Source organism: Micropterus dolomieu, linkage group LG13, assembly GCF_021292245.1.
Source record: "Micropterus dolomieu isolate WLL.071019.BEF.003 ecotype Adirondacks linkage group LG13, ASM2129224v1, whole genome shotgun sequence".
Lineage (NCBI taxonomy): Eukaryota > Metazoa > Chordata > Actinopteri > Centrarchiformes > Centrarchidae > Micropterus > Micropterus dolomieu.
In genome coordinates, this window is record NC_060162.1 from 2,772,038 (window position 1) to 2,783,162 (window position 11,125).

Below are 11,125 nucleotides of genomic sequence, written 5' to 3' on the forward strand. Positions count from 1 at the left end.
CCGCTTTGAAAACATCTGTCCCACATTATAGCTTTCCATCTGGGAAAATCCACAACTGCCGTCAGCTGTCTGTATCTGTCCCGACTCCGTCTGGCTTCATGGTATAAAGATCCACAGGCTGTCGGCTCTCGTGCTAAATAATAATAATAATATAATAATAATCCTTATTTGTAGAGCACTTTTCAAAAACAAGTTACAAAGTGCTTTAACAAGTGTAAAGAATAATACAAAAAAACAAGATAAGAGCATGAAAAATTAATATAAAATTAGTAAAATACAATAAAATAAAAGGGATAAAATAAAGTCAAATAAGATCGGGAAAGGCAAATAACACATGTTCTCCTTCAGTTGCCAAAATGTCACTTCTCTTCTTACTTCTAATAAACCAGAAGACTACTCAGAGACTGCATATTATTATTATTATTCCCTCTTCTTCTTCTTCTTTGTACAGATTCAGTGTAGTGACGGGCGTCTACATTTCTGGGTTAGGGTTATGCAAGCAGAAGAAGAACGCCGTGATGACACGTGCTGTTTGTTCATTGTCAGCTATAGTAGAAACATGACGGCAAAATACTGCAACATCCATAGAAGGGGGTGCCCGCAGTTATGTAGATAAAAATGGATATTATATTGCATGTCTGTCGATAGATCCTCTAAAAATATTACACACTGAACCTTTAAGTTTATCCTGTGACTGTTCAACTATTATATATTAGATTTTTATTAATACTCGTGCATTTATGTAAGAAGTGTTTCATATCGAACTGAAATCATTATTTTCATTACGGATTCATCTGCAGATTATTTACTCAATCAATTGATTGTTTGTTTGATTTATAATGTATAGTATAATATAATAGTATAATGGAGGTTACAGCTACTGACCCAAACATGCAGGTAAATGGATCTCATCTTGGTAATCATCTAGTTTTACAATCTCAATTTAATCACAATTTTAACAAAATTTGTGACTTTAAAGCTATTAATGCTATTCTCTATAAATATGAGCTTGAATAAAAATTGTACAAAACATGTTTCCCACATAAACTTCTGTTCCCTATTAGGATTCATGTCAGTAATAAAACCAGTTCCCTGGCTGTAAAAGAAAGGAGGAGGACATTTAGGGAAGGAATAAAACAGTATCCTGAAGGGTAACAGAGCACAAATGGTCAGGACAACAGATGGTGACATCTCATCATGAGGAATGTGCACAGACATTTTGAGCCATTGGCTGAATTTAAAAAAACAGGGTCCCTCGCGGTCGTCTCACACATTTTTATATGTTCCAAATTGTCTTCCCCTCAAAGAATAACTTTGCACACACATATTGTGAAAATTAAATCCTGTGTGACGGTGATATAGAGATTTTTGTTTTTTAATTGGGCCCATATGGTTCTGCAACACCCATTATAAAGCTTAATTTACAAAGTTACATTAACCTTAGCTAAGGACATGTATTTTCTTATTATTATATGACATTCCCAAATGTTATAGATATATATTATAGATTTATATTTCTATTACTCCATTATTTCTATTACTCCATTAAAGATTGCACAATGGATGTGTGAGATGTCTTTTATTGCCCATTTTATCTTTGAGCTTATAGTCTTTATTTTAATTCTTTTTTAATTATATTCTAGCCTACATGAACCAGCCTGAAGCCTAAGAATGTAACTTTCCCGTGTGCGTTGCATTTTTATTAAGGTAGTACCTTTCTCGTAATAACAAAGTGAGAAATACTGCATATCTGTACAATGTAATCTTGTTAGAAGCTTGAATGTTGAAGAAATGTTTTTAAAAATATGTAAAATTGCTTTAAAATGATACAATAAATAACAATAATGATAAGCTTTACTTATATAACACTCATCAAAACAGTGTACAAAGTGGGGGAGACCAGGGGGCAATTGTAACATCTCAAATTGCACCAGTCAGAAACGAGACAGAACAATGAAACTCATCATACACGCTCTCCGTGGCCATCCCTCTGTGCCTGCCAAAGGACAAGCCAATGAGACATTCTTATCAAGGTTTTTTTGAGCTATGAAAGTAATTTTGTTCATCTACAGTATTTTTCTCATCCTGTCTTAACCATCGATGCCTATGAATTTAATTTTTATGACCATTCTGTTGTCTAACATTTGATATCTTTGTCAAACATTAGCTCCATTGTTTCTAGCTAGCAGGGTAGCTTGTCATGGGGAGTTACACCATTTAAAATAGTGTCTGGCTTAGAAAGAACGTCACTAGGCCTATATATATTTTTGCTTATAATTTTAGAATAGCGTTTGTGATCAGTTTAAATACCTGTCTATATTCTACATAGTGTGTTTTGCAGCATAGTCCAATAGTTAAATCGTTGGCCTTTTCAGTATGGGAACCAGGGTTCAATTCCCACCAAGAGCCAATTTCTCATGCTTTAAATATCGTCATTGTCTACAAATGAGAAGTTATCCTAACTTTAAATACTGTAATACTGTCAACATTATTTTGATTTTTGGTTTTTAATACTAGCATAGTATTGAAGCTCAATATAGAAAATAATAGACAATATTAACTTTGTAATAATGTCAGAAAAGTGTTTTCAGTTTAAACATTTATGTATACGAATGACCTGTAGCTTGGCAACTCAGTGAAGGCTGTTACCTTGCACCACCTTTTTGAGCAGTAATATCAATGGATCTTAAATTGTTTTAACTATATCTATATTCTTGGTAGTTTATTTTGATCCTATTTGAAGGAATTATGCGTGTTGTTATCGCCCCTGCATGTGGGGGCAGATGTAACATTTCACATCTAGTGTTTGAATCAATATTGTGACTTTAACATTGCTTGTAAAAACATTTGATGACTGTTAGCAAGTAAAACACAGATACAAGTTACCTCTATAAAAATATCTAATTAGTGCAATACGTTTTTGAGTTACGACAAAGAAACCAATTGCAACATTAATCACACATAAAATACAAAGAAAATCACAACGGGTAATAAAGTACAGGTGAAATAAAATACAGAATGAAAGAATAAGGATTACATAGAGTTTAGAAAATGTGTTCCACAGGACATAAGGAAAGATGAATCAAGGAAACAATGATAAAATGATTAAATGACAGCTAACAATAGTAAAATGACTGGCAGCTCAGATAAAATCTGAATATGCTTTCCAGTAAAAACACGTTTTTAAAAGAGATTGAATAAGAAGAAGCAGACCCCGTCGCCTTTCTTTAGGCTCATAAGGAGTCAAAATATCTAAAATGATAATTAAAAGCCTTTAAAGTAATCAATAAAATCTTAAAATCAATTCTAAAGCAAACAGGGAGCCAACACACAGGTAATATGATCACAGAGCAGAGCAGCTGAGTGCTGTACAGTCTGGAACCTCTTCGGGGCTTATTGATTAAGGCAAGTGAAAAAATATATATATATTTAAAAAAATTGAGTAGTTTGGGTTTTAGTAATTTTTTTTCATTTACATTTCTTCGTTTTTGTTACTTCATTTAAAAAATGTATTTTTAAGTTAAGAACAGGAAGCGGAACAAAACCGGAAACACGTGTCGATGACGTCGATGTAGGAAAACAAAAACAAATCGACGTCTTGCAACACCTCTGTTGTTGTGTTTCACACTGTTTTGTCGTGTTTACTGTTTTCAGAGTCTCTCTCCGGCGGCTCCGGTCTGTGTTCATGGTGAGACTTTACATATTTCAGACGGTCGAAGTGAAAACGAGACGCCAGTTCAGCTTTCACCCCGATGCTAACTGAGCTAGCTAACTGTAGCTAACGTTACAACAGTGTTGATCAGCTGTCAGCTGAAGACGTCCAGAGGAAAATGAAGTCTCTTTTCTTCCTCTGTCACAGGTTGTGCTTTGTGTCCAGCTGAAGCTGTAGTTTACCGGTAACATCACGGTAGTTCAGGAGCCATGGCTCAGCAGAGAGGAGTCAACAGCCTGCAGTTCAACCAGGACCAGAGTAAGCTAACTAAAGCTGAAGTCTGCATGTTGGAACAAAGCTTTGACATATATGTATATTTGTTTTTCTTCTCTTTCCACAATTACAGGCTGTTTCTGCTGTGCTATGGAGACAGGGGTCAGGATCTACAACGTGGAGCCTCTGATGGAGAAAGGCCACCTGGGTGAGTGGACTTTACTGTCAGTAAAAGGTGGGGTGAATTCAGTATTACCATAATTTTTATGTTACATTATATAAAATGCAACACAACATGAGTAATATAGGAACAAACGATTATGACATTGAGAGAAAAACCACAAAACAAGGGCAGAAAAGAATCAGAATCTGGTTTATTGCCAGGTTCAATTTCACAAATGAGGAGGTATTTTGGTGCTTAAATGAACATAAATATAGAATTATAGAAAAAGTAAATGGATCACACAGGTAAAAGTGGGACGGGAGGAACTGGGAATCATACCGCAGATTAATGGACCGTCTGTTCTACTTCTTTCTCAGCCTCCCCATTGCGCCAAAATAATTGTTACATAAAAATCCTCTTAAAATACTTTTTGTTTTGTTTTGTCAGAGCTGTGAGTTTGAGGTGTGTATGATTAGTCACCCCCCATGCTGCTCTAATTACCTGCTGTAATTAGGTAGTTATGTTAAATCAAGTCTGAAAAGAAACCTTCACATTCCCAGAGTTTGTCATTTTATACTGTGCATTCAGACCGAACGCAAATTGAATCTTCCCGTCGCATGAGTTTGATCACTAGACTACTCGCCTGATGTTCTCATACAACGCGGGTAAAATGCAAGTTTATGCGAGTAAACACAACAATAATAATTTTAATAAACGGATTAAAACTGGGGGGCGATGGTGCAGTAAGTGTAAGAAACATGCCTTTGGTGTGAGAGACCCGGGTTCGATTCCCACTGCAGTACATCCAATGTGTCCCTAAGCAAGACACTTAACCCCAAGTTTTTCCAGAGACGTGGACCTCTGACATAAATAGCAAATGTAAATCACTTTGGATAAAAGCATCAGCTAAATGAGTAAAATGAAGCCAAAATAGCTACCGATTTGTTAAACTAATGAATTCATGCTTAGTCAGGTCTTTCAGCAAGTTTTTAAATGCTTGTTTTCTGAATAGAGGTCGGATTGATCAGGGCAATGGTCTGCTAACTTTTTTTATAGTAAAGTACAACAATAGCTGCAATCAAGTAACAAACACATATTTTCAGGACAATCTAAACGCAATCGCAACACAGCGTCACGCGACTTTGTGACGATAGGAAGCAATCTGTCGCATGGCCGCACGCTTCCCATCACACCCACCACGTCCAGTGTGCCGCCGGGCAGGAATTTGCATCTCTTTGTGTCTTAGTTTGGCAGGTGACTACGTAAACTTAAAGCTGGGGTAGGCAACGTTAGAGAAACCAGCAAGAGACAGCTCGAATTTATCCAACTGAAATAATCTCCTCCCTTTAGGCCTCCCTCCAAAGTCACTCCCCCTAAACACACTGGTCCTGCAACAGCCACAGATACAGATTTTGTTCTTTTTGTGTCAGAGCATTTCATTTATTGATTGCTGTTGCGATGTAAAGTTAAGCTTCTTAAATATGTTGCCAAGCCCAGCTTTAAAAGTTCGGTGTGTTTTAGTTTTAGTGGCATCTAGTGGTGAGGGATGCGGATTACAAACAACGGCTCACTTGCCGCTCACCCATCCCTTTGAAAATGAGCAGGTGAAACTACGCACCCGATGACATGGCGGCGCAACATGGCGAGGTCCACGTAAGAGGACCCGCGGTATATATAGATAGAAATGTCTCATTCTAAGGTCATAAAAACGTAACAGTTCATTATATATTATTATATACACCACTGAAAACACAGTAATGGATATTATATTGCATTTCTGTTAATAGATCCTCCTGAATATTACACACTGGACCTTTGAGGTACAGCAAAATTAATAATACTTATACTGAAAGTAATGCTAAGCCTGCTGGTGATAAAGGTCACAGGGTTTTCCCGCAGCGTTTGCAGAACCAGCTACTGTCATTTGTTTTATTACAAAGGAAGAGGTCAAACATTTTATTATCCACGTCCACCTGTGATATTAATTAGTGTGTACGTGTGTGTGTTTTTAACCAGACCATGAACAGGTAGGCAGCGTGGCCCTGTGCTCCATGCTGCATCGATCCAACCTGCTGGCCGTAGTTGGAGGAGGAATAAATCCCAAGTTCTCAGAAATATCTGGTGAGTTAGATGAAGACATTAATTATTATTATTGTTGTTGTTATTAATAAAGGATATGTTCAGATTTTTTCAAAGTATGCTCAAACAGTCATTGGTTGTTGTTATATTTCCTCCTCTTTGTTTTGACTGTATAGTGATACCTTCATAGTGTGAAATTCCCTTTGTTTCTGTGTTTCTTTGCCGTGTCTTAGCGGAGGGATACGTCACATGTAGGTTTGTTTCCAGGAGAAACACAGACGATAAACATACACCCGACTACTCAGACGAAGATACTGTTTACTAATTCAGACTGCAGCAGCCTCATATTAGCTTTGGCTGAAGATGAATGTGGATTTTGTCCTCCATCTTTTAAATTGTAGTTGATCTTTGAACGGATTCACTTAACAGCCACTAATAACTCTTTAAGTGCACATAAGGAATCTGAATAATGTACTAGGAAATAATATCTGAACCTATCCTTTAATGGCCAGTAAAAAAAGATTTCCCATCTGCTCTGGTGGGTCAGATCAGAAAACTGCTGGCCTCTAGACAAGTTGTACTGGTCCTATAGATTAGTCAAATGATCCATAAATGTTTTATAACAAAATACACATTATTTATTATTATGTTATTTTAATTTAAACAGTCACAAATGTGAATTAGAATTACAGAATTAATTGAAAACTAATAGTATCCCAAAAGTGTGGGACTGTGTGCTGTCTGTGTTGTGTTCATTTCCCCTCTTCTTTATCCATTTCCACCTCTTACATATTTCTAAAATCCTGTTTAACACCTACTCATTAACAGTGAGTAACCATTGAACAAAATATTCCTCGGTGGCGTGGTGCATGTACTCCATCACAGAGAGTCGTGAGTAAAGAGCAGCGGGAGTTGTTTGTTGATTTTTGTTAGTGCTTTTGGGTGCTGGTCTAATCTAGACTCCGACCTCTCTGCTTTTTCATTTGAAGAAAGTGTAAAACTACAAATGAAGTTTTATTGCTTGTTTCATTTCAGTGCTGATCTGGGACGACGCTCGGGAGTCACGGGACCCCAAAGACAAGCTGGTGCTGGAGTTTACTTTCACCAAACCGGTCCTGGCTGTTCGCATGAGGCATGACAAGTGAGTTTACTGTTACCACTCGCTCAACCTGTAGTTCCAGCTACGTGAAATACAAGTAACAATCAAATATAATAAATAAATAGTTGTCTTTGTTTTGTTTTTCAGGATCATCATTGTGCTAAAGAACAGGATCTATGTGTACAGTTTTCCAGATAACCCTGTCAAACTTTTTGAGTTTGACACCAGAGATAACCCCAAAGGTGAAGAGTCCTTCTCTTGTTCTGTACATTTTTCTTCCATCATGTCTGATTCTGTAAATTGTTATTTTTTTTCCAGGCCTGTGTGATTTGTGTCCCAGTCTGGAGAAACAGCTGCTGGTCTTTCCAGGTCATAAATGCGGCAGCCTGCAGCTGGTTGTAAGTTACGAACACAGAGAAACGCTTGCATGTATCAGTTGTTCGTATTAAACGTAATGTTAAAAAAAATATTGTTTTCTCCAGGACTTGTCCAACACCAAGCCTGGTACATCATCTGCCCCTTTTACCATCAACGCCCACCAGAGTGAGATCGCCTGTGTGGCGCTGAACCAGCCCGGCAGCGTGGCGGCTTCAGCCTCTCGCAAAGGAACACTCATCCGCCTGTTTGACACAACGACTAGAGACAAGCTGGTGGAGCTGCGCAGAGGAACCGACCCGGCCACGCTCTACTGGTACGCACTCAAGTAGTGACGGATTGTGCGTGCGTGTGCGTGCGTGCATGGTTAAGGAGTCAGATGGTCAAACAGCATCTGAAACCCTCACCCCCTCCATATGTTGAAATTGGGGAGATGTGTCCAACAATTTGTTTAAATTTCCAAAACCGAGAATACGAGTATCAGGTGCTTAGAGGTGTGAGCGTTGGCGGGATATGTATTGGATGAATAAAGATTTTAACCTGGTGATGGCGCAACATGGAAAGTCAGAGGATCACTAAAGTTAACATTCATCCTGAGGGGAACATGAACGTCTCAGCGAGGGCTGCATCCAACAATTATTTCATCGATTCATCGAGTAATTGGATAAAAAACACTTTTGCTTGGCGCCCCCCGGTACAGGGATCAGCTGTGTAGCAGACACACTGTACAGAGTTGTTGTTTTCTTTTAACTTGAAATAATCCCATACTTTGGACACTCTTTCTCTTCTTCTACCCTCGCTATTTTCTGTCTCTTCCTCAACTTTGCAATCCGTGACATCGAATCAAGTCGTCTTCACCTGTCCACAGCGTAAGCGCGTTGTGCCGCAGTAATAAGTCTCTGCGCTGTATATAGTTATATGAATTAAATGAAATGTATGGATGCAAAGAATTTAAAATTTCTCAAATTGTTTCACCCTAGTCTCAACACAATTTGATGTTTACATCTGGACCACAGTAGAGCTGCAACGTTTAATCAAATAACTGATTAGTTATCAACTAGTAAGTTAGTCGCGAGCTATTTTGTTAATCGCTTAATCAGTTTGAGTCACTCTTTTGAGTCAGAAAAAATATCTGCTTCCGATGTGAATATTTTCTGGTTTCTTTCCTCCTCTTTGACAGTAAACTGATCTTTCTGTCTTTGGGTTGTGGACAAAAGGAGATATTTGAGGGCGTCATCTTGGGCTTCCAGAAACAGTGATTGACATTTTACAGACCAAACAACTAATCGATTAATGGAGAAAATAATCAACAGGGTAATGGACATAGAAAATGATCGTTAGTTGCAGCCCTGGACATCAGTGGTGGACAGATTGACTTGTGTCTGAACTATGCTGCATGTTAGCATGGCTAAAAAGAATTGTCAACATATATATCCTGACTTTCCCCAGTAGGGCTGCACGATTTGGAGAAAAAGTCAATGTTGCAGATTATTGTGGACAATAGTGCGATTTGCAATTCGATTATAATGTATAAAAATGGTACGTGAATCTGCTTGCTTAATTATTAAGGAATTAATTAAATAATAATTAATTGTGTAGCCCTTTTCCCCAGAAATCCTGACTTGTGTCCCTAGAGGAAAGTGACTGGGTGGGGAAAGTAAACAAGCTGCTCATGGCCCTCCTTTCTTACCACCTCTGAAGTTCCCTTGAGCGAGGAGGCCCTTAACCCCCAGCAGGGGCCAGTGATCAGACTGTGATTGTACTGGGCTGCTTCCATGTGTGAAAGTGTAACAGGGAGAGCCTTCCTCTCAGTGAAACCCTGAATAAACACTTTTTTTATCGTTTTATAGTATTATAGTGTGGGTGAAGCTCCAGAAATGCTGAATCCTACATTTTCCGTAATGCAACTCAGCATATTTTGTTAAACTTCAAACTACACACCTCCAGGCTTTCTGTTTATTTATTCTGGTATTCTGGCTAAACACAGTAGTGTTTCAGCCTAAACTGGTGACGTCATCAGGGTTGTGTTTTCAGTCTTCCCTCCCGAGCCTCAAGAGAACTGAACCTGCGTGATGCGGTGCCCCCTTTTAAAAGGTTTCCACATGCAAACAAACGGGAGCCTTTTATTATAAAGCAGCTGCAGGAAGTGCAGTGTGTTGATCAGCGAGTTCACAGGCTTTAACCTGGTAACGTCAGTGGTGCTGATCTTCAGTAAAAAACAGGTGCAACACCTGCATGGAGACATGTTCAACACTATTTGGTCAGTAGGTCTGATTAAATTATTGCCTTTCAAAACCAGAGCTGCCAGGTGCTTCCCTGCTGCACAGAAAATACAACACCTGTTTCAGGGAACGGTCATAGAGAAATAAAACAGAGCAGACAGAACAACATAAAACCATTCAATATATAGCGCCAGTTCATAACAGACGTTATCTCGTTGCACTTTTCATAGGAAAATGATTTGCCAGTGTGACCTGAGTGATGGTTGGTGCTCACAGGTCAGCCCGATGCGAGTTACTCCTGCTGGTATTCGTGTTTGTGTTTGACTGTAGCTCAGGCATGGAAACAGTCCTCCTTGTCTTATTTGTTTATTTTTTCCAGCATCAACTTCAGCCATGACTCCTCGTTCCTGTGTGCCTCCAGCGACAAAGGCACAGTTCACATCTTCGCACTCAAAGACACCAAACTGAACCGCCGCTCTGCGTAAGACCAACCTCTGTCTTCTCTTCACTTTTCACTTTGAGCTCCAAACTGCTGTTAAGGGTTTTGGTGTTTTTTTTTCCTCTGCCTCCTGCAGACTAGCGCGTGTTGGGAAGGTGGGCCCTGTGATTGGTCAGTACGTGGACAGCCAGTGGTCATTGGCCAGCTTTACCGTGCCGGCTGAGTGCGCCTGTATCTGTGCTTTTGGAAAAAACACGTCCAAGAATGTCAACTCTGTCATCGGTGAGGAAACTCATTCTTTTCCTATTGATGTTCACACTTTGGTCGTGCAGTTGACCTGTACGTGGTTGTAATGAAATACTGAACATGTACAGTGGGGGAAAAAAGTATTTGACCCCTTGCTGATTTTGCAGGTTTGCCCACTTACAAAGAATGCAACGATCTATAATTTTAATCATATGTACATTCTAACAGTGAAAGACAGAATCCCAAAGAAAATTCCAGAAAATCACATCATATGAATTTATTAAAATTGATGACCATCTGATGAGGAAAAACAAGTATTTGACCCCCTGGACAAACAGCATGTTAATATTTTGTAGAAAAGCCATTATTGGCCAGCACAGATGTCAAACGGTTTTTATAGTTGGTGACAAGGTTTGTGCACATTTCGGCAGGGATGTTGGCCCACTCCTCCCTGCAGACAGCCTCCAAATCATTCAGGTTCCGAGGTTGTCGCCTGGCAACTCGAATTTTAAGCTCCCTCCAAAGATTTTCAATTGGATTCAGGTCTGGAGACTGGCTAGGCCACTCCAGAACCTTG

At 39.0% G+C, this 11,125-nt stretch overlaps 1 protein-coding gene across 1 annotated transcript in view; it reads left to right on the plus strand.

Annotated features, from left to right (window-relative positions):
* The first annotated feature begins 3,545 nt into the window (after positions 1 to 3,545).
* Positions 3,546 to 11,125, plus strand: part of wdr45 (WD repeat domain 45) — an 11,614-nt gene continuing 4,034 nt past the window's right edge. The window contains exons 1-10 of the mRNA XM_046067330.1: positions 3,546 to 3,688; positions 3,860 to 3,970; positions 4,059 to 4,133; positions 6,105 to 6,209; positions 7,203 to 7,308; positions 7,414 to 7,508; positions 7,585 to 7,664; positions 7,749 to 7,957; positions 10,243 to 10,344; positions 10,439 to 10,584. Coding sequence (XP_045923286.1) covers positions 3,922 to 3,970; positions 4,059 to 4,133; positions 6,105 to 6,209; positions 7,203 to 7,308; positions 7,414 to 7,508; positions 7,585 to 7,664; positions 7,749 to 7,957; positions 10,243 to 10,344; positions 10,439 to 10,584 — 967 coding nt within the window. The 5' untranslated portion in view covers positions 3,546 to 3,688; positions 3,860 to 3,921. The remainder of the gene's footprint in view (positions 3,689 to 3,859; positions 3,971 to 4,058; positions 4,134 to 6,104; positions 6,210 to 7,202; positions 7,309 to 7,413; positions 7,509 to 7,584; positions 7,665 to 7,748; positions 7,958 to 10,242; positions 10,345 to 10,438; positions 10,585 to 11,125) is intronic.